Source organism: Canis lupus, chromosome 8 (genome assembly GCF_011100685.1).
Source record: "Canis lupus familiaris isolate Mischka breed German Shepherd chromosome 8, alternate assembly UU_Cfam_GSD_1.0, whole genome shotgun sequence".
NCBI classification, from domain to species: Eukaryota; Metazoa; Chordata; class Mammalia; order Carnivora; family Canidae; genus Canis; species Canis lupus.
The window spans coordinates 71,067,478-71,090,506 of NC_049229.1; the positions used below are offsets into that span (position 1 = coordinate 71,067,478).

Consider the following 23,029-nt stretch of genomic DNA (forward strand, 5'->3'; position numbering starts at 1 on the left):
TCCTCCCGCCTCCAGGGCGCTCTGGCTCACAGAAACTGGGCCCTGACTCAGCAGGCCTTTGACCACAGTGCTGCCTGTTAAGAAGAAATGCCTGGTGAGGACCCTGTGGGTGGACCCTTCTCTCTCCAGATTGCCTACCATCTCCTCAGAGGCTCCCACTCCTGACCTCCACCACCACCCCAGCTCCCTGGGGTCTCCCCACGGTGTGCTACAGGAGCCTCATCTGCACACATCCAAGGTCATCACAGCCAGACCCACTGTCCTCACACCTCCCGCCCCAGGCACCTAAACTGGAGCACCTGAGGCCTCAGAGTCCCCTCAAGTCCTGTCGACGTCAGAGCCTCAGCCCACCTCAGATCAGTGCCAACTTCCCACCTGCCAAACGCAGGCTGGGCCTCTGCTCAGACCTTTGGCATCGCTGTCCTCAGGCCTGGCAGCTGCCCACTGTGCCCGTGGCCGCCCTGGTCTGCTCTGCCTGGAGTTCCTTTCCTGAAGCGGATCTGAGCAACCTGTCACCCGTCCATCAGCAGCCTCTGCCTGGAGCACACATCTAGGACTCGGGCCTGCTCCTGACCTCCCCACCAGGGCTAGAGACAAGCACTGAGGGTGACCGCTGGCCCTCTGTGTCCCGAGTGCACAACAGCCTGGTGTCTCCCTGCCTCGGCCCATCTCAGGTCTGATGCCTGAAGACTACACCTCTCCTCCTGGGCCTGGAAAGCCCCAGCTGGTGTCGAGAGGCAGTTTAACAGCTGCTTCCTTCGGGGAGCCTTAGGAACCTAACGGGCGTCCCGGAATTAGTGAGGGAAGGAATGCACGAATTCTTCTCCCGGAGAGAGGGAAGTGGCCCTTTGTCCCCCGTTACCTGCCACCATCACTGTGGACTCACAGCACGTCTGAACCAGGAGGCACGTGGAAATCATCTGGGCCCCTTCACTGATGACGAAATTGCCTCGGAGAAACCGAGGCGGGGTCGGCAGCGGGAGCACACCCTGCCGTGCGCCTCATCAGAGCCTTTTCCCCGGCAGCCCTCAGAGCCCCGAGGCTCCTCGCGTTGGCGGGTTCCTACAAGCCGTGGGCTCGGTGTCAGGGGTAAAGCACACAAAGCACAGATCCAAGTGAGAGGTTCCGCCTCCGGCAGCCGATCCTAGAGCCCAGCACACGTTATCAGTCACAGACGGAGACCAAAGACGCAGGCAAGCGTTGGAAGAAGGGTGGATGTTTCCAGAAGAAAATAAACAGGTGGTTAGTGAGAAACCTGTTGGAAACGTGCCTGCTGCCGTCCGGGCGCCGGCCGCGCAGACCCCCGTCGGCGACGCCCCGTCGTCACAGCCTGGGGGGCTCTGCAGCTGCCCGCCGGCTGGGAAGCTTCAGCGGCGACTGCAGCGGGGCTCCGGGCGCGGCGGCGCCACCCTGAAGGGCCGTTCTCCTACACTGTTCCCCGGTCACCCTCGCCACCCTCCGGTGAGTCCCCAAATGGTTACGAAGTGACTGACGAGGTTCTGGGAGCCAACCGCAGCCCGAGCCGAACATTAACAGAAGAAGGAAATTACCTCGGTCTCCGCGCCTCCTATCCGCCTCGACGCCTTTCCCAACATGCCTCAGCAGCTAGCCGCTCACATCTGATTGGCTCGGACTGGGTCACATGCCCTGTCCTAAGCCAGCCATTGGCTAGCAGAGCCATCGGCTCAGCCTATCAGAGTTTGCCCCCGAGTCACATGGCAGAGCCCGGCCCGCCTCCTCAGCACGCGCAGGAGCAAGCACGTGCTCCGTGTGGGTTCAGGACCCCGGAGGCGGCTCTCGGAGTCCTCACAGCAGCCCTGCCGAGGCCACTGCACCCGGGTCAGGGAACCAGGAAGACGGGGCCGTGCGGCACGTCACCCAAAGGCCCACAGCCTGTAGGAGGGGGAGCTGGGATTTGAACCCAGACCTTAGCTGTCGCCACAGCCATCCAGTGCAAGTCCTTTGTACGACTTAGGTGTGATTTGCATACCGTAAAGTGGTATCGCTTTTTTGAAGCGTACAATTCAGTGGTTGTTGGTATATTCACGAGGTTGGGCAACCATCACCACAATCAATTTTAGAACAAGCTCGTTACCCCCAAAAGAAACCATTGGTCCTGTAGCAGTCACCCCTTTATTAACCCTCATATCGCCCTAGGTCACCACTCATCTACTTTCTTTCTCTGGATTTGCCTGTTTGGGACATTTTACATAATGGGATCGTAGGCCGTGTGGTCCTTTTGTGTCCAGCTTCTTCCACTTAACATGATCATATCGGGGTTCATCCATGTTACAGCATGTATCACTACTTCCTACCTTTTATTGCCAAATACTGTTCCATTGTATGGATACTTCATGTGTTTATTCATTCATCAGCTGAGGCACATCGGCTATTTCCTCCTCTTGGCTGTCAGAACTGATGCTGCCATGAACATTCGTGAACAATTTTTATACGGACGGATGTTCTCATCCTCTAGAGTACATGCCTTGGAATGAAACTGCAGGTAAAAGTCTCTTTTTAGGAGGTGAAAGCACCGACATATTGAAGGAGTTAGTGGGTGGGGTTAGTGTTCTGAGCACTGGAGAGGGAATTAGGAGGTTGTGCTCTGAGCTGCTGACTGGGGACTGTAGGATCTTGGCCAAAGGCCTTCTCTCGTGGATCCCAGTGACATGGGTGCTGGAGTGGATGAGCCCAGCCCTTAGAAGGCACCTGCATGCACGCTTCCTTCCTGGGGAAGGAGCCACAGTTTCTCTGGCACTGTGCTGGCAAGAGATGGTGGTGCCCCTCCACACAGGGCAGAGAGGGCACAAGACGAGGGCATCTGCCCTGGTTTTGGCTCCCTGACCAGGCCCTTTGGCCCTCAGAGACAGGAAGCCCCTGCCCTCTTGCTGTAATCAGCATCAGTTTATCATTTGCTCTTTAATACCTGCGTGGCTTTACTCCACCGTATCCACTTGGATTTGAAAGTAAACCTTAGCTAATTCCAATAAGATAGCCATGTAAAGCTCAGCCAGAAATTTAATTATATTTACTAAACAGCTAATAAATATTTACTACAAATCTCATTGCTCCATAAAATTGAAGACCGTCCCTTCTGCTTGCTTTCTTGGCTTTGAGGTAAGGCTGAGGGAGAAAGGGAGAGAGAAGGGGAGAGAGAGGGTCCAGCCTGTTTCCAGGTGACAGCATAAACGTGGTCCTTCAGTTGGGTTTTTTGTAATGAGACCCAATCACTCCCAAGTTCCTTTGATCTCAGCTTGATCATTTTATTCAGAAAGCAAGCTCTTACAAGGGTTTATTTCAGTTGCAATTCCAAACCAGATCTCTTTGATTATGTGTGGGAAGCTTACAAAATTTTCCACTGAGATGATTTTTGAATTAAGTGAAAACTTAGCAGTTTTACAATTTTTGAATTGTAGATTTTCACCTCCTCTTTTGGTCTCATAAGTCCATCGCTGGGTGTTTTTAAATCTGAAATTTGCCATAGGCTGAGTCCTCGAAGAAAGATATATACCCTTGACATTTAAAAAAAATTAATGGAAAAGCACTAAATCCCTTCAAATGCTACATTGAAATGTAGTTACAGCTCTTTCTTCATGCCCAGTGAGAATTTAATCATAGCAAAATCTTAATGTTTAATATTGAAATCTTTATCCAAGAGACCCAAAAATTGTTTTGTAAGAAGGAGCAGCTTGGCATTTCCTAAACCTGCTGACACAATTCCCTGACTCTAATTTGAGGCTGTAATAACGGGAGAGATGACTCAGTGACCCTGACTTTTGCCCAAATCCAAAGTTTGGGGCCCCAAGGGCAAAAAGCTTGGACTTAGACAAGGGGCACTGCTCTGGGAGTTCCTCCAGGGCTGGGTCCCATTTGCCTCCAGGACCCTCAAGAGCTCCAGAGGATCTCCATAGATCTCAGTTCTGGGGTGAAGGACTCTGGAGGTTTAGGGAATGCTCTTGGTTGATGGCTGTGCAGGTCAGTGTGAGTGGCACACCTAAGAGTCAGAGGGTCAGAGGGCCAAAACCAGACCCAGGAGACAGTCCCTTTTTTTCCCCCATCCGTGCAAGTATAGAGAGTTAGCAGGCCTTTGGGACCACTGGATTTCTGGAGTGGGCACTATTGGTGCCTGTATGAGATAGGCTTGCTGTGTAACAAATAACCCAGGAGCTTAGTGACTTAAAATAACAATCATTTATTGGCCTTTGATTCTGTGAATTAAAAGTTTGGGCTGGGCTCAGCTGGATAGGTCTATAGTCTCACCTTGTGGGCTCACTCATGTGGCTCTGCTGGGGCTGGGTGATTTAGGGTGGCTGGATGCACATTTCTGGCAGATCAAGGCTATTAACTGGAATGCCTTGGTTCTCTTCTCTGTGGTCCCTTTAGAAGTTGCCTTGAGTTCATTTCCATGGTCTCATGGCTCCAAGTGCCACAAGAGAGCATAAACTCCAATGAACAAGCACTTTCCAAGCCTTTGCATGGATTACATTTGCTAATATCCCATTGACCAATGCAAGTCATATGGCTAAGCCCAGTTTTAAGGAGTGAGGCATAGACTCCTCCTGATGGAAGGAGTAACAAAGTCACATGTGAAATAAATAAATAAATAAATAAATAACAAAGTCACATGCAGAAGGGCATGGATGCAGAAATAGGAATTTGTGGCATTCTGCAGCCTAGCACAGAGCCCCACTTAGACTCCAAATGCTCTGAGTGTTGGCTGCTAACAGCTCACAGCTGCCTTCTCCAGAGAATTGCTTCAGCTGATGAGAGCCACGCACCCCAGCTTACATTCTTTGTCTCTACCTGGGGGTGCTCATAGCCAATGGCTGACTGGTTCACAGGCAGGGGCAACTGTGGCGTGACTTGTCATCCTGAGCCCATTGGGCACCAGTGAGGGCATGACTTCCTTTGGGACCCCACACCCTCACTCAGCTCTTTTCCCTTCCCTACCCCACTCTCCTTCTCTACCCAGTTGGCTTTTATTGAAAAACATGACCTCAACAGATCACACGTCCCCAAAATACCTCGCAGGCTCTGCTTCCAAGGAACTGAATTGTGGAGACTGTATTTTCTCAGGACGGTCCAAGATATTTTCTATTCCACTTGTGTCTCTAGAGGGTGCCCTGGACACCCCCTGCTTGCAACCAACAGGGAATGCCGAAAGTGACACTGTGTGACTTCCAATAGGTTACCAAATGTAATACAGATCCTGCCTTGTTGACTGGAAACCCATTCTTGAAGCCTCTAGCCTGTCGGACTGTCCTGAGGCTGCCGTGTTGTGAGAAAGCTCAACTAGCCCACGTGGAGAGATGCTCAGCCACCCCCATACTGTTCAGAGGTCACTGCGATTTGACTGCAGCTGGAGGGGAGACCCTACTCAGCTAAACCTTTCCCAAATTCCTGACCCACAGAAGCCTTGAAAGATAATAAATGATTGTCGGCTAAGCCTTAAGTTTTGGTCTAATTTGTTGGCCAGTAATTGTGACCATACACTGATCTGAGACAATATCCATCTCCCTGTTATCATGGAGAACAGAAGAGGAGCTTCCTGAGGACGTGAGACACTGTCCAAACCACTGGTCCTCTGCTCTCATTCGTGCACAGGCTAATTCTGTGTGTGTGTGTGCGCGCGTGCACATGCGTGCGCACGCAAGCACGTGTGTCTGTCCTGTTGGTCCCATTTCTCTTTCCACTCCCAGAGCCTCTCAAAGTGCCTGGCTCACGGCAGTATCAATGAATGTTAGTAAAAGTTCCTATACAGTGAGACCCTCGTGTTTGTAGCCAGACAGATCCTCCTTGTTCTCCAGCAAGCCATCCTGCCCCTCCAACCCCCTTCCACTAGAGAATCCAGGAGAGAAGCTTCCACAACAGTAAGTCTCTTTGTGACAGACTGGTTAAAGGTCTTTCTTCTTTGTTGGAAATTCTGGAAGTGTGCCCATTTCCAAATTTTGTCTGGGCTTCCTCTCAGGCTGCCTTCTGCATCTCCAGCCTTTCAGAGCAAGTCCCCAACCTCAGGAGTGTGGCTCTGCAATTTTCAAGGACCAGGAGAACAGGAGAGGTCCAGGAAGGAGGTGATTCCTGGGGGCAGAGCTCTGGGATTTAAGATGCAATTTGGAGGTGTGGGCATCGATTCCCAGCTCACGAAGGCTGCCCTCTTTTCAGGCTTTGCTCATAGCTGAGTCTAGGGGACGAGCAGTAGGGAGAATGACACACGTCATTCCTAGGAGGTTGAGAGTGGTAGGTAGGGGTTGGTGGGGGGAGAGAGGTTGGCAGAGGAGTGATGGGGGAAACGGTGAGTGGCAGGCAATGCATGGCAGGCATGTGGAGAACAGTGGTGATTGCAGGGAGCACTCATGGACAGGATGTTAAGGGAGTGCGGAGGATGTGGTGGGAAGAGAATTGGTGGCCGGGGAAGATGAGGAGGATGGTGGCAGGAATGGCACGGGGGAATGGCGGGTGAGAGTGAGGGGTGAGAAAGGGATGGTAAGTGGCAAGCAATGGCTTGGGGCGAAATTATAGCATTTTTGAAAGGATCCTAACTTCAACGCATAGACCTGAATGATGCTACTGGATTTTGCCTGATTACAAAAGGTTTTAGGAGTTCTATGTTAGGCTGCCTTGTTTTTCTGGGCAAATGTCAGAGACTATATTGCATTATTAGTTTCAGGTCTTTTGACAACCCAGTGGTAGCCGGGCCCTTCTCTGGGGGCAAAAACCACTGAAAAATGACTTCAGCAAGTTCACATTCACCCCTCCTTGCAGCCAGTCTTGGCAGGGAGCCCTGAAGCTTGGGCTAAGGGGAGTGAAGAGGAGGGAGCGGGGAAGACCCTTCACAGGCCATTACCCACAGAGGGGAAGATGTGGTCTCCCCCCTGCTCATCACCACCGCAGGCCGAGCAGCTTTTTGGGATTTATCAGCAGAACAGGCCCATTCTTCAACTGCCCAGTGGACATTGTGAGCATAGGAATGAATGAGTGTTTCAAAGATATACAGGTGGATGTTATTTTTTGATCAATCCTGGGGCAAAAACAACTTTATTTATCCTTAAAAGTGTTGGGGGAAAATGGAATCAAGGCTCTAGACAAGCTGGGGGTACTTCTCCTTGATCCTTTTCTAACATTTTTTTTTCTTTTCAGACTCAAAAGACCTGACATCCACTCAGATTGAAGCAGGAAAGGAATACCCAAGTCCAGGTTCTTTTTAATTATTTCATTTATTTATTTGAGAGAGAGCACAAGCAGGGGGAGGGGCAGAGGATGAGGGAGAAGCAGACTCCCACTGAGCAGGGAGCCCAACTTGAGGCTTGATCCCAGAACCCTGGGATCATGACCTGAGCCGAAGGCAAACGCCTAACCAACTGAGCCACCCAGGCGCCCCCCAAATCCCACTTCTCGATCACCCAGGCAGCTTCGGACGAGCCTATGCCTATTCAAATTGTTTCCCTACAACAGGCAGAGTCCAAGGGAGGCCCTGGGTGAACGCCAGTTGGTGTTCTTTCTGGGGAGTGGCCTGGGACAGCCTTGTTCTGAGTGCTGGCATCTCAGTTTCTGCATTTGGACTTGCAGAATGAAGGGCCCCATCAGAAGAGCAAAATCCCCAAACCAAAGTTAGAGTGTCCGACTTTGGTTCCTTCACCATCTGTGGGGAAATTTTTTAGTTTGCCTCATACTCAAAAAGAAACAGCAAGGGAGGAAAGGCCATTTCCTGTGACAGCCATCAGGGGCAGCCACATCAGGCTGCGCCCTGAGTGCCTGAGTGCCCACCCTGGCAGGGCCTCCCCCCACTGTGGCTTCACGGGCAGCATCACGAGGACGGTGTACAGGAGCCCTGCCCGACTGCCTCTCACTGTCTCTTATATCCCCCACAAGAGGGGAAGTGCCACTGGAGAGGCACAGGGGCATGCCCAAGACACCTGGACCGTGGGCCAGGGTCCGTAGAGAGCCCAGGTAGATGTCCACGCCAGCCCTCGGTCCCTTTAATGGTGTCCTCAAGGCTTGTTGGCCAGCTCTGGGTCCCCTGGCTTTAGGAAGTACAATACAGCTGGTGTTTAGCAAACTCTTGTTAGCCTGATGAAGCAGGGCTATTTAGGTGCCCTGCTAATTGCAGAGCAGTGATTAGTGACTTCAAGAAGCCCTAAAACTGTCATTTCAGGTATCAGCACGTAGCAGTGTTAGATCTTCCTGTGAAATGAGCTTATTTGGGCCCATGTTAAAAAATAGTAGAGGGAAATTCAAATGTGGTAGTTATGAAAACTCATCTACATTGCAAATCGCTCATGGAAATTAACATCTTAGAGCCATTGATTAGCTAGAGGTGTAATGAGAACATGAGTTTGTGAATCTGCTGTTCTTATGCTCGCTACCTAGGACAGAGGACAGAGGTGATTTGGCAATTACAGGCCTACTTAGATCCCTTTTGGCCTCCAGACTGGAAACTCCACACCCCAACTGCCCTCTCCAAGAACCGCTTCGTAGGCCCACCTCCACAAAGGAGGGCCAAACTGGATTCTTTCATACTGGCTCACCCAACACTGGCTTCAGCTTACTCTTGAGGCCTTAAAATGCCACCAGAGTTTGGGAATTCTCATTGTAGTTGATTTGATTAATCATAGTTCACATGCCTCAGGTGAATAACAAGACACAAGTCCATGTAGGCTGCCCCAAACACAACCCGGCCAGAAAGAATGAAGTCAGAGCTGGTTATGGTGGCAACTCCCTGGGAGGCAAAATCTGTGGTGTTCTAGAGCAGATTCTTGATCGGCTTCGGGTGGGCAGATACCAGGCCCTGGGTTTCTCCTGTGTCCACACAGAAGTGGACACAGTGGTGTGGTCAAGGGGGTTGGCCAAAGGCCCCCAATTTTCAGGAGCTCCCCACATTTACCTCAAGTCCACATATTAAATAAAGGAATCATGTTGTCATGGCAATAAGGATTCAAGACAGGTCCTCTGGACACTCTTCTAGACAGATGATCACATCATAAACTTTGTGGAGATTCTGGAGCTGGCACTAGCTCTGAACCAGTCCTGGCCTTTGTGGGGAGCTGCTTGCTGATAAATCTGACAGCGTGAAACTGGAGTTACATGAAGTGGACAGGAAGGATTTGGCTTGAGGCAGAGGTTCACTTGTTCATTCGTTCATTCATTCATTCATTCATTCATTCATTCATTGGCACATTCATTCACTTAGCCGAATATTTTAATGGCAGCCTAGGGCCTTCTGCCAGAGAGAGTGGCAGTGGCTTCTACCCTAAGTCAGGCCTGCAGCAGCCCTGGAGAGAGAGAGAGAGGGAGCAGACCCCTTGGGCCAAAGCCAGGTGATGGTGAAGCCAGGTGATGGTGAAGCCAGGCCCCAGGGTTCTCCACTTGGGACTGCTCAGGAACAGTAGGAGGAATGAAAGCCCATCATCATGAGTTTTTTTGAATATAACAAACCTTGTTAATTCAGACTCTCTTAATCTTGACTATTTCATCCCAGAATGGGTGGAACTTGCATTTTGCATGGCACACAAAAAAGATGTGTCAGCAGAAGTGAGGAAAAGAGCTTTTACACAGTTGTAGAAATAACACCGGAGTCGTGTCTCCTTGAGAGTAGTGGCTTTTCAGACTTTTTCACCGAGGCCCACAGTGAGAAAGACGTTTTACCTGAAGACACGTGAACAGAACCATTCATGCAGAACTAAAACAAGAGTTTTATGAAACCATACCAATCCTTACTAGGTGTGAAGCCTCTTACTATTTTCTATTTTCTATTTTCTTTTCTTTCTTTTTTATTATTATTATTTTTTTAATTCATGAGAGACACACACACACACACAGAGAGGCAGAGACACAGGCAGAGGGAGAAGCAGGCTCCATCAGGGAGCCAGATGCGGGACTTGATCCTGGGACTCCAGGATCACGCCCTCAGTTGAAGGTAGGCACTGAACCGCTAAGCCACCCAGGGATCCCCATATTTTATTTCATTTTTAAACAATATGTTGGTCACACCCACTTGACTGATTTTATTATCTATTGATGGACTGCCAGCTGCTGTTTGAAGAACACTGCACCCCAGGCGCTGGGGTTGGTGTGATTCTTTTTGTAGAGGCAGCGGAGGCCCGAGGACCAGCTCCTCTGAAAATGCTTTGCAGTGAACAGATATTGAGGTTTGTCTGTCAATTTCACATTGCATGGGGCTGGCACCCCTGAAAGTGTAATAAGAAAGTCCTAGGTTAGGTAACATCCCCCCAAAATACCCAGGCGAAATGTAATTTTGACCCATGGCAACTGATGATGAACACCTGCAATGCAAACAATCCCTTGTACCCTGGGAGAGCCGGGCAGGTCCTTTATGTATACTGACACCTGAAATACAGCCCTGTGCCTTTCTTTTGGGCATCGTGGCACCTCTCAGGGACATGTTGGCCACATGGCCCCGCTGGTATCATCCTCCTTTACAGCCCCCTTGGGGTAGGGCAGGCAGTCTTATTTCCGCTCTGCAAAAGGGGAAACCCAGGGCTAGGGAGGTAAGGTGCCTTCCTAAGATTATACAGTTAGTCATGAGCAGAGTTCTGCTTTTTCAATTCCTGGTCTAGCATTCTCCTGTTCTAGTGAATTCCTCGCCGGTTCACCTTTCCTAGGGACCTCATCACCACAATACTTTGGGGACCCTTTGGCAAGAAGAGCTGGGGGCCTGACCCATGGCATCCTTCCTGCTTGGGTGTGAAGCCACCGTGTTGGGCCAAGGGCCCGCTTGAAGGTGGATATGGTAAGTCCTGGAAATGCACGTTTTATTTGGAATGCTCCCACTGGCTGAGACCAAAGGAAGAGAAAGAGTGAAGCATACAGAGACCCAGAGGAAGAGTGCTCTGGGCAGAGGGAAGGGCGTGGGCAAAGGTTCTGAGGCCTGGGTTGGCCTGAGTCACAGAGGCTCCCAGGAGGCCAGTGTGGGTGGAGAAGGTGAGCACAGGAAACCTTAGCTCCCTGGTTTTTCCAGGGGACTAGGCCACTGAGAGCAGCTCCGGCTGTTGCAAGGGACAGCACTGCTGTGGCCAGAGATGCTCAGCCTGCAGGCTGTGTGCTGTGGGGTCTCACCCCCATGGGGCTCTAAGCACCCGCTGGTTTAGAACACCACCATGATGGCACCCAGATAAACGGTGATGCTCATACCCTTTCTTCAGGTTTGCAGGAAGTAGGGACCTAATGGTTTCCCAGCATTCAGTATTATTTCTTGGAAGAGAGTCCTGGATGTGGGGGCACTCACTGGGTAAAGAGGGATTAACCTCCTTTTTTTTTTCTTTTTTAATACCCAGGAGATTTGTGTTTCTAGTTGCTAACACCAAGCTTTATCAACTGTGATCTATCTCATGCATCATGTAACGAGAAAACGTCCCATTGTCGTTCACATTTGCCTGGTTTTCAGCATATGTTTATTAGCTGAATGACAATGAAGTAAGATCAAGTGTAGAGTTAGTTTGGATAGAGTATTAGGTATCAATCAAACTTTACGGTGGCCCCCATCTCAGAGTAAAACCAAAGCTCTGTTGATGACCCGAAAGGCCCTGTGTCTCCAGCACCCCTGAGCCCTATTCCCCACCCTCGCCTTCATCCTCTGTGACTCTGTCCTGCTCCTTGGCTTCAGCCATCCTGGCCTCCCGAGTGCTTGTTGACCTCAGGGCCTTTGCCCATGCTGGTCCCTCTTCCTGGGCGCTTTTCCCACTGATAGCCACATAGTACCCTCCTCTTTTCTTTTAGGTCTACATGCAAGTGATACCTTATCTGACACCTTCCCTACCGCCTTCCCTGGCCATTCACCCCAGCCTCTCTCTTCTTCTCTGCTCTGGCTTGCTTCAGAGTTTTTGTTATAAACTCACTTGCAATTTATTTTGTTTTCACCTGCTAGAAGGTAAGCTCCAAAAGGGCAAGCATTTAATTGGTTCCATGCTGGAAGAGAGCTGGCAGGTCTTGACAACAAGCAGGTCTTGACTGAATGCACTAATGAGCAAGGGGACAGTGGGAAAAGTGGCTTTGATCTGACATCATATGACATTTCAGGCTCATCGCCACCAGCCTTGAGAGATGGGGAAGGGCACCACATTTGCCTTTACTCATAGTGAGATGTCACATTGCAGTTTTGATGAATTAGAACGATTCTTGTACTTTTCAAACGTTTTATCTCATTAATCCAAGGCTTAATTTGGACCCAATAACCTTCTCCCTCTTGATTTCTAATGAGCAGGGAGGAGCAGACCCCTACTGCCTAGGAGTCTGCTGGGCTAGGATGAGCTGGCAGTAGGACTCCACCAGCCACTGGCTTGTTCACGAAGTGGAGCGTGCCACCTGAGGCTGGAGCTGAATTCCTGGGGGAGGGTGGGGAGGACAGGAGCTGTGATGAACCCGCAGGTTGAGGGAGGAGGTCAGTGATCACCCAGAGGAGGCAAAGCTTCTGCATAGGATTGAAAGGCAGGCACCCAGATTTTCACAGCAGGTTTTGTGAGTCTGCTGTGTAGTTTTTTTTTTTTTTTTAAGATTTTATTTATTTGATAGAGAGAGAGAGAGAGCACAAACGGGGAGTGGCAGGCAGAGGGAGAGGGAGAAGCAGGCTCCCCACTGAGCAGGGAGCCCAATGCGGGGCTTGATCCCAGGACCCTGGGATCACAGCCTGAGCCAAAGGCAGATGCCCAACCAACTGAGCCACCCAGGTGCCCCTGCTGTGTAGTTCTTTTTTTTTTTTTTTTTAAGATTTATTTATTTATTTATGATAGAGACACAGGAGGAGGGAGAAGTAGGCTCCATGCCGGGAGCCCAACGTGGGACTCGATCCCGGGTCTCCAGGATCGTGTCCTGAGCCAAAGGCAGGCGCTAAACCGCTGCGCCACCCAGGGATCCCCTGCTGTGTAGTTCTTAATGCAAATCCTCTTCCTTGTCTCCCATGAGGTCTGCAGAAAAATACCCCCTTTTGCTTGGTGTGACTTCATCCCATGCTCAGATTCTCCAGAAGGACGGAGAAAATGTGCCAGAGATAGTGCGTGTGCACACACACATGTGCAAGTCCCAGAATGGGTCTTCCCAAAGAGCCTTCGTGTCCCTGAGCAGCCCACAGAAATGAGAGAAAATTAAAGCTTTATGTGGCCAGTTCTCCAAATCTCCCACCTTCCCTGCTCCTATTACTTGCACAAGAATTCTGGCTAGGTTTGTAGACCTCAGCCACCGTGTCCCTCCCCAGGCCCCATTTCCCTTGTGTTTGCTTCCTGCTGTCCCTGACCAGAGAGGGGCACAGGCAGCCTGCATCTTCTCTGGGGCACCTCTGCCCTTAGCCACGGTCCACTTGAAGGGAAGAGGGGCTGGTAGCATTGGCCCCCCCGCTCGGCCACTGCGATGCACGCTGACCGTGGAGCAGGAGGAGGCAGGGGGCTTCCCATACTGACCACCCCAAACCTGGGGCATGCCCCCATCCACCATCCTTGGCCTTTTTTTTCAGTGGAAGGCAGTTTCAAACTTCAGGTTACAAACCAACAGTGAATGGAGAGGGTAGCAACAGTATTTAAAAAATGGGATCCCTGGGTGGCGCAGCGGTTTGGCGCCTGCCTTTGGCCCAGGGTGCGATCCTGGAGACTCGGGATCGAATCCCACATCGGGCTCCTGGTGCATGGAGCCTGCTTCTCCCTCTGCCTGTGTCTCTGCCTCTCTCTCTCTCTCTCTCTCTCTGACTATCATAAATAAATAAATTAAAAAAAAAAATAATAAAAAATAGAAATGTGGGGTGCCTGGGAAGCTCAGTCAGTGAAGCGTCTGCCTTTGGCTCAGGTCATAATTTCAGGGTCCTGGAATTGAACCCCATGTCACATTTCCTGCTCAGCAGAGTCTGCTTCTCCCTCTCCTGCTCCTCCTGCTTATGCTTGCTTTTTTCTCCCTGTCTCTCTGTAAAATAAATAAAATCTTTAAAAAAAAAATAGAATGGGATAGAAAATAGAGCATGTCACATGTCTGAGGTTAAGTGTTGTCATATATGTGTGTGTGTGTGTATGCACACATACATGATACACGACTGGGTTGTGCTGTAAAATTCAAAGTTTGGAAGCCACTTGTGTGGACAGTATAACTGTTTTTATTTTGCTGTGTGTTCTGGTCCCTCCTGAGGTGACGTTTAATATGTTCAGTGGGAGAAGCTGCCAGGGTACTGCAGCCCAAGTTAGACCTCCATGGGGTGGTGGGGGCAAATCTTTGCATGGGTGCCACTTGAGGGCCTGATCATCATATTCAGGGAGAGGCCTCATGAGACCCTGTTCAGGGGCCTAAAGTCCCCTAACACTATACCATGGATTCTTTTTCCCCTTCTCTGTAAAACAAACTCCATTGGCTTCTGAGCCGTGGCTCTAATATCTGTGTGCACTTCTCCCAGAAATAGAGCAAACAGAACATGTAATGCTACATAAATCCCTGTGAGAAATTTCTTTGTCCAGAAATGGTGTCAGCTTGTTGTTCCACGTTGCCATAGGGAACAGAGAGGGCTGCCTCTGAGACGCGGAGGAGAGCTGTGATTGGCCCTCCTTGCCGCCCATCACTGCTGCCCCGCCGGCTGGAACTGCAGGGGACAGAGGACCCGCCCCCCTAGAGCGGTTGCACTGTTTGGGGCAAAAATTATTTGTGTGGTCCTCCTGTCGTCCCTAAAAGCAGGGGATGCAGAACTACTCAGACAGTTGGAGAAGATAAAGGAGAGGTGGAAGGGGACGAGGACAAGGAGCAGGTCTCACCAGCAGAGGGCTCCACCCTTGGCCGTACCTGAATTTATTCATTCTCCAGGTGGCTCCATAGGGCTTCGGTAGAGAGTAAAAGGAGTTCCCAGAAAACCCCTCTGATGATGGATCTCTGAAACTTCTACCTCCTTCCTTATTTTAAAAGAACAAAAATAGCCCAGTCTGGAGAATTTTTGGCAGTCCTATTTTGGCAAAGTCTTAAAAAGAGCCCTTGTCATACATAGAGCGTGGGGCCCAAGTTAGACCTCCATGGGGCGGTGGGGGCAAGGTCTCTGCATGGGTGCCACTTGAGGGCCTGATCATCATATTCAGGGAGAGGCCTCATGAGACCCTATTCACGGGCCTAAAATTCCCCTAACAGGTGCGTGAGCACCTGGCCCACGGTGTCCCAGGACGGTGGTCGGGGCGGATCTGGGGACCTGGGAGGAGGTGGGCCCACAAGCAGGGGCCCTGCAGTCTGGGGCACGGGAAGCAGCCAGGGCCTGACCCTTTCGGGCCGGGGTCACTGCAACGTCTAACAGGCAGGAAAGGACACCCAGGGCTCTGGAGGGGAACCCAGCACGAGGACAGGGGAGCCCACCCGGGGACCTCGGCTCAGCACAGAGCCCAGGGGTCTGTGTGCAAGGGCTGGCCTCCGCAGGCCTGTCACCTTGACAGAGTTGGTCGGGGTGGGGAACCGCAGCCATGTCGGGTCCTCTGGTCTGAACTCAAGGTGCTGTGCCCTTCCGTGGCCCCAGCGGAGGCGCCACTGCAACCCGAATGGGGGTACCAGGCCCCTCTGTGCTGGGGCTGCAGAATACACCTGTCGGGCCGCGGCGACCGTCCAGGGCTCCGGAACGCTTCGCGGGGAGGCTGCCGGAGATGCTGGACTTCCTGCCTCGACTCTCATGAGTCATGGGGGGAATATAAGGAGGAAGACTGGCCGGCGCTGGTCACACTGGTGTCAGCTCTGTCGGGGATCTTCGTGAGCCCCCACGGGAGGAGAGGCACGGAGAGCCCCTTCCGTTGCCTCCGTGTTGACTCGTAAACATGCTAGAGTTGGCCTCCCAGGGAGAGGCCCGGCCAGGCGGGGTGCGTGCGACCTAAGAGGGCCAGGGCGACCCCGGGGACCCCGGGGCGGGGGCCGGCTCTGGAGCCCCCCGCCGCGCCCCGTCCCGCACAGGCCTGGGTGCACGGCGTCGAGGCTGCGCGGGCCCTGGACCCCGCGGCCCGGGCGCCCGCGCCAGGTGCGAGCGTGGGGCCCTGGTGGCACCCTGGCCACCCAGTCCCCAGTCCCGGGCGCAGCTTCCTGGGTGTGGGAGGAGCCCCGGGAGGAAGGAGAGGAAACTCCAGGCAAACAACTGCGCCGACATCCCGCTCTCCATACCGGGGCGCAGAGGCCCAGATGGCTTGAGTCACCTTCAGCCCCACCCACCTGCGCGTGTGTGAGCGCGCGTGTGCTGCGGCGGGTGTGAGTGTGTGTGTGGTGCGAGGGCTTGAGGGTGTCTGTGCCCGGGGGCGTGTGAGCGTGAGTGTGAGGGGCAAGTGCGCGGGTGCAAGCGAGCGTGTGTCCAGGGTGCCGCCTGCGGGAGTGAGCGTGGCTGCGCGGGTGAACCGGGTGACGCCATCGCTCCCGGCCGCCGCCGAACCTGCACCTTTGGGGCCCACACGCGGCTGCGTGGCTTTTTTTTTTTTTTTTTTAACCCGGAAAGGGGGAGGAGGACGGAGGACGGCGGGGGCGCGCGGGCCGCGCAGAGCGAGGGGGCGGGCGGCGGGCGCGGGGGGCGGCGGGGGCCGGCGGGGGCCGGCGGGGGCCGGCCGGGCTCGCGCCGCCGCGCCGTTGCTAAGGCCGGCGGGCGGGCGCGGGGCGGGCTGGGCCTTAGCAACGGGCCGCGTGCGCGTGTGCGCGCGTGCGCGTGCGCGCGGGGAGGGGAGGGGGCAGCGCGGGGGCGCGCGTGCGCGTGGGGCCGGCCGCGCTCGCCGGGTCCTGCGCTCCCACGCGCGCGCGCGGGCGGCGGGGGCGGGGCGGGCGCGCGCCGGGGCGCGCTCCGGCGGCCGGCGGGGATTTCCAGCGCGCGAGAGGAAGTGCTGCGAGAGGGTGCGTGAGGGCGCGAGGGAGCGCGGCGCGGCGCGGCCGCCGCGTGCGCGAGCCGGGGTTGCAGCCCAGCAGGGACTTTCCAGCCGGCGGCGGCGGCGGCCGCCGGCCCTTCCCCGCCCCCCGACATGGGGCTGCCCGGGGAGCAGGACGCTGCGGACCGCGGCGGAGGACGCGCCCGGAGCCCCTGAGCCGGCCGAGCGGGGCGGACCGCGGGGTAAGGGGCTGAGGTGTTGGGCGGCGGGCGGCGGGCGGGCGGGCGGCTGCATCCCCGGCGGCTCCTTCCCGCGCCCGCGGCGGCGGCGGCGGCGGCGGCGGCGGCGGGCCCGGGGCCGGAGCGGGGCCGGGGCGGAGCAGGCCCGGCGCCCGGCGGCGAGTGCCCGGTGCGGCGCCGCCTCGCCCCCGCCCCCGCCCGGGCCCGCCCGCCCCCCGAGCGCCTCAACTTCGGAAAACTTTGTCCTCCAGGCCGGGCCCGGGGCCGGCGGGCCGGGGTGCCCGCAGCTTTTCAGGAAACGGGGTGCCGAGGCCTCTGGAAAGCGCGAGCCCCGCGGGGTGGGGAGAGCCGGCGTCCGCCGCGGGGCCGTGTGTGTTCGGCGGCGGGAGGGGCGCCAGGCTCGGGGGCTGCGTCCGCCGACCTCCCCCCCCCCCCCCCGGGCTGGCGGCCGGTGGGGGTTTTTTTTTTTTTTTTTGAGCCATTATTTAAAAGTTTATACTGAGTCATTCCTCTGCAGATGAGCCTCTGACTGATTCATAACCGGGGAGCTGCAGCGGCCTCGAAGGCAGGCGGGTACTGGGCTCCAGTTTGGGGCAAAACGCACACATTCCAGCTTTGATTAATAGCAAAGGTCAGGCTGGGCTCCCAGAGGTGCAGAAAATGAAAACGATCCCTGCCACGGTATTTAAGATTTCATCTCGAGGCGCCAGGCTCTCTCTCGCTTCACGTACACGCTTTGCCACGTTTTCACCCTGTCACCCCACTTGGGGACAGCGATTTAATATCGGGACCTGTGGAGAGGATTCTGTGTGGAACATTCCTTACCCTTAATCTGAAAACATAGCAACAAAATGGAAATGGATGAACGGCCGGCCGTGGACGTGCTTTGAAATTTAAGAACCCTTCAGATAATGGGCCGTTGAAGGAAGCAGTTTTATTTCACGTTTTTCCTATTAAGCTCTGAATCAGCTTTCAGACGGAGATAAGGCGTGTGTGTGTGTGTGTGTGTGAGTGTGTGCATTTATTTTTGTGGAGTCATAAAGGCTGTATCGAGGAGCGTTACCTACTGCTTCTTAATTTACATTCACAGCATACAACTGAGGAGGAGCCATAATTTTTTTTTTTTTTTTTGGGGGGGGTAGCATTTGCCGTCAGTACACACTAGTGAAGCTTTTGGAAACGTATTCTGTAACCTTCTGTAGATCTATAAAACCCTCATTTAAGGAAACGACCAGGCGGACCGTCAGTTGGTGCTAAAATCTTCGCGTGTCTTTCCCATCTTTGAAAATGGCCTGTTAAAAAGACTGCATCATGTGTAAGGATGTCTGGCAAAATAGTGCACAAGCCGTTCGATTTTCAACTGAAAGGGGGAAATTTGCTTTTTTACCCTGTTGTGACTGTATGGGTATGTATTTAGCATTAGTCTAAAGATGAAAAAATTCTTCGGCCCAGCAAAATGAGCTTTATCGGTATGGAAACTGGAAAATATGTAAGATTGGAAATCCTTGTGAGTAGATAGATGCTCGTGACAGACACCCTGACAGACCCGGGATTCCAGCATCACTAGTTAAAATCCATCCCTATCACGCATGAGGTTTAAGATGTTAAGGTGTCTCACCCAGACGCCATCAGTTCCAGCTGTCACAATGCAGAAGCCAGGAAAGCAGAGAGCACTGGCAGGGAGAATTTCAGCATTTTTTTTTTTTTTTTTAAGGACATTCATGTGAATTTTTCTGCAAGGGGAAAGAAGACCAGTTATTTTCCTTGGATTCTATTCATACATTTTGGAATTAATAAGATGGCCTCACTTACTGAGAAGGGTGTAAAGACATTCCACTGGAAACAGGCAGTAGCAGTGGTCAGTGGTTTCTGTTAATTCCCTCAAAATATTTCTACCCTTCTTCATGCCTTCAAGAAAGTCCTTCATTTAAGCGAAACATCTGAGCTGCCTCTTGCTGTCTTCCGCTGTTTGGGATTTTTGATTCTGTAAACACCCTGGCTAGAATCCCTTTATTTTTTCACTGTGCAAAGCGGAGAAAGGCCTTTCTGGGGTATTGTCGGGATAGATATGCTAATGAACTGAGGATGGGAATGATTTATCACTCCCTTAAAGTCCTTCTCTGTGATGTTAAAGCTGTACTTGAAGAAAGATAAAACTGTCACTGTGGTGTTGCAAGTCTGGGCTGGCTCAAGCAAACAAAGGAAATTGCGTGAAATTTGCCCATCTCTATTTTCTCATCCTCATATAGCAGGACTCTCCAAACAGCAAGTGATCTGAACTATCAAGTATTATGCAATAGCTGAGTTTCCTTGCCGTGGTCAAGGAAATAATAATTTAAGAATTATTAACTTGATAGAGGATACGTCTTATGACCAAGGCCCTCTGTGCTGATTCCATAGAGTTAGGACCCCTTGTGTGCTTTTCTACAAGCGTTTGTAAGGGAAGAAATATTATTTGGGGGTGGGTGGGAGAGGGGAGAGTCATAATATTGACTTCACATATGGACAGAAGCTGGGAAGAGAGTTACTGAGTGAGAAAGAAGGAAGTGAAGCCTGTGGATCTGGAAGATGACCAGAGAGAGGCAGTGGAGGCCTAATTGTGGAGGAGATGCTGAGGCTTGTTCTGAGCAGAAGGCATGCGGCCAGAGGGAAAGGCCAGATGCCTGTGCGCAGGAGGGCAGTAGAGAGAGGTGAGTTGGGGTAGGTGCCCTCATAGCAAGAGGCTTTGGGTCCAGGGGAGCCAGAGGTCACAGAAGAAAATGTAATTTTGAGCAGAAAGGAAAAATGTAAGGAAACTGTGTGCTCGTGTAGTATCAGTCATTCATAACTGACTAAAAAATACAAAACGACATTCTCATTTTAAGGAGCCTTTACCGACTGTCTGCATTCTGCACAACAGTCTTCTAGACAAGTGGGGGTGGGGAACTGACCCCGCTGTGAAGGAAAGGTAAGGTTTTTATCATCAAGCAGTAAAATTTTTTTGGCTGAAATTTTTTGTCTCCATGTGTAGACCCTGGGCTGAGGCTGGCAGGTAGTAAGATGTCCTAAATGTAGGTAACTGTCGGTTTCTCACAACTCCCAACGATCAGGTGGGAATCTCTTGCTGAATTCTGTATTCCTCGATAAGTGGATCATTAACTGGAAGTTGGAAATCTTTTTCTCATCTAACTTAATGTTCAATTAATGTGCCTTGAGTTTCCATAATGTTTTTGTTACAGAGCTAGGATGAGTGAGATACAGTTCCTGCCTTGAAAGGCATGGTCTGCAGAAGTTTGCCCCTGTGCACCAGGAAGGGAGATGCCTGAAACCACAGGTATTGGACCAAGACAGCCCCAGGACTGAAGCTTGTGGCAGGAAGGGTGAGGAAAAGTGGAAATTTACCACCCTGCCCTCAGGGGACTGGCACTCAACTGGAGAGGGAAGACCCACCAGGACGAAACTAAGTAGTCATAAAATGTAGGCTAAAGTCAATTAGTGGATTGTGTGGAAGACTGGAAGTATGGGGAGGAATTCAGGAAAAGGGGAAGCTTTGGCTGGCTGGGGGTAGTCAGGGAAGGCATCTGGGCGGCCATTGGGATTCTTGCAGGACCCTTAGAATGGCAGGAAGAGGATTTCTCTCCACCCTCCCTATGTTTTGGTAAGATGAGATCTGACAATTTGTCACTTCTTGCCAGTAGACACAGTGCTGGCGATACTGCTGGTCAGTGGATTTCCAGTTATGATGTTTCCTGTGCTGTCCTCTGTCTAGCTCTTACCTGGAGCTCAAGTGGGTCAGGTGATTTGCTGCTGCCAAGGGGAGCCTGCACTGGGGAGCAGCACACCGCTGTCCTGACTGTTTCGCATTCTTGGTAGAAAGTCTTCAAAAGTGGTGGGGAGGAGAGAGGTGTAAATGTTAATAAAAAGCATCTGTTCCTCAGGAACCTACCCCTCCCTCCAACTTACTGCCCTGTCATCTGTGCTGAAATGACCTAAATCTCTTTAATTCTCAAGAAATTAAAAAAAAAAAAAATCCGGTCCTGTAATTTCATTCCATGATTCATGTTTTTCTGGGGCTTGTTCCATGTTGATTTTAACTATGTAGTGTTTTTTTTTTTTTTGTTTTGTTTTAATGGAGGTGATTGGGTAACTTTTTATGAGAACATGCCACCAAGAAAGGTATCAGGCCCACTGTTCTGATATTCTGATTTCCTTTCCAATTTAAACACTGACTCTATGGCAAAACGCAAAAGCACATTTATTGGAAACTTGGTTCCTTTAAGTGGAAAGAAAAGTCAAATCGATTAGCCAAGTAGGATAATGAAATTTTTAGGACCATCATACTATCAGAGTGCTAAAACATGATTCTCCAGGGGTCGTGATAATTATAAGGAAGATTTTCAGAGCCTGGCTTTGTACTCTGGAAGGTTAATGCCCAGTAGGAAGCCTGCATACAGGAGGTAATGAGGGACCCATTAGGCCTCTCCTGTACAGAACTACAAATTTGGGAGAGGGGGAGACATGCCAGATGCCACACAGTAATTCTTTGTGGTTTGGCTGATAATGTCTGCAGTTGAGTGTGCCTTGTAGCTGCCTCTCTTGACTGTGCACCCCTGCGTCCACCCCCCTCTTCTGTCATGCTTAGCTTTCAAAGAGGCTTGTATCGGAGCCTGGGTGGCTCAGTTGGTTGAGCATCTGCCTTTGGCTTAGGTCATGATCCCAGGGTCCTGGGATGTAGTAGCCCTACATCAGGTTCCCTGCTCAGCGCAGAATCTGCTTCCCCTTCTGCTCCCCTCCCTGCTTGTGTTCTCTCTGTCTTTTCCTCAAATAGATAATAAAATCTATTTTTAAAGATTTTATCATTTATTCATGAGAGAGAGAGAGAGGCAGAGACACAGAGACAACAGGCAGAGGGAGAAGCAAGCTCCATGCAGGGAGCCTGATGTGGGACTCGATCCCAGGTCTCCAGGATCACACTCTGGGCTGAAGGCGGCGCTAAACCGCTGAGCCACCCAGGCTGCCCAAATAAATAAAATCTTTAAAAAAAAAAAAAAAAAAAAAAAAGGCTCCTATGATGGGAGACTTCATTTAACATTGTAACTTCCCTGGGTGTTTTTAATGACTTCGAAGGGAAGAACAGAGAAACTAGTTCGTGTGTTTCCTGCTCAGTAATGCCCTGAAGTCACAACTTTATTTTAGAAATTAAATTCTATTCTTTTTGGATTAATATAGCCTGATGTTCAAGACGCTATTATAGGATAAATTAAGTGTTCTGGTTTCAGATAGCTTTTCTGTGTGAGAAAGGGCATGGCATCACTTTAGTGTAGTATGTCTCAAGCCCTTAATAGGAGTCTAGGCCCATTAAGTTTTAACTTTAATTAAAAAAAATTTTTTTCTTTTAAAGATTTTTATCTATTTATTCATGAGAGACACAAACACAGAGAGAGAGAGAGAGAGGCAGAGGGAGCAGCAGGCTCCATGCAGGGAGCCTGACGCGGGACTTGATCCCAGGTCTCCAGGGTGATCACGCCCTGGGCTGAAGGCGGCACTAAACCGCTGAGCCACCCGGACTGCCCTTTAATTTTTTTTTAAGATTTATTTATTTATTTATTTATTTATTTATTTATTTTTAAGATTTATTTTTTAAGTACTCTGTACACCTAGCATGGGGCTTGAACTCTTGACCCTGAGATCAAGAGTTGTATGTTCCCTGATTGAGCTGGCCGGGCACGCCGTTATCTTAAATTTTAATACAAATTTTACATTGTACTCAGTAATATATCCTATTTTAAAAAAATATAAACACACTTTGTCTCCCAAATTTTTGAGTACAGTTAATTCTCCAAAAGATGCATTTTGTTTGTCTTTGGCTTCCCTAGGATCCCTGAGGGCTCCCCTGGCATCCTACCATGTGTCCCTGGAGCTGTCCATTCCTCAGCTTGAGAAAGGGAAGCAGTGAATGCCAGTCCTGCCCTCTGTACTTTTGCAGGCTGTTGGTTGTCTCTGAATAAGTTTCCCCATCTGTAAAAT

General features: G+C 51.5%; 2 protein-coding genes across 2 annotated transcripts in view; both read left to right on the top strand.

Moving 5' to 3' along the window:
• The first annotated feature begins 809 nt into the window (after positions 1–809).
• LOC119872956 lies at positions 810–5,452 on the top strand. Its single transcript, XM_038545984.1, has 3 exons — positions 810–1,089; positions 1,252–2,503; positions 4,973–5,452. Exons 1-2 carry the CDS (start codon positions 810–812, stop codon positions 1,917–1,919), a joined length of 948 nt encoding a protein of 315 aa, XP_038401912.1. The 3' UTR covers positions 1,920–2,503; positions 4,973–5,452.
• Positions 5,453–16,901: 11,449 nt separating this feature from the next.
• TRAF3 (TNF receptor associated factor 3) overlaps positions 16,902–23,029 on the top strand; it is a 113,385-nt gene continuing 107,257 nt past the window's right edge. The window contains exon 1 of the mRNA XM_038545797.1: positions 16,902–17,026. The gene's annotated coding sequence lies outside the window, so the exon portion shown is untranslated. The remainder of the gene's footprint in view (positions 17,027–23,029) is intronic.

What these genes read in the sequence shown, in the direction of transcription:
- LOC119872956 (XM_038545984.1), top strand. Translation starts at nt 810, where the DNA reads ATGCACGAATTCTTCTCCCGGAGAGAGGGAAGTGGCCCTTTGTCCCCC. An exon ending in CCGTGGGCTCGGTGTCAGGG is followed by an intron (nt 1,090 to 1,251) that starts GTAAAGCACACA and finishes GTGGTTAGTGAG; the next exon opens with AAACCTGTTGGAAACGTGCC.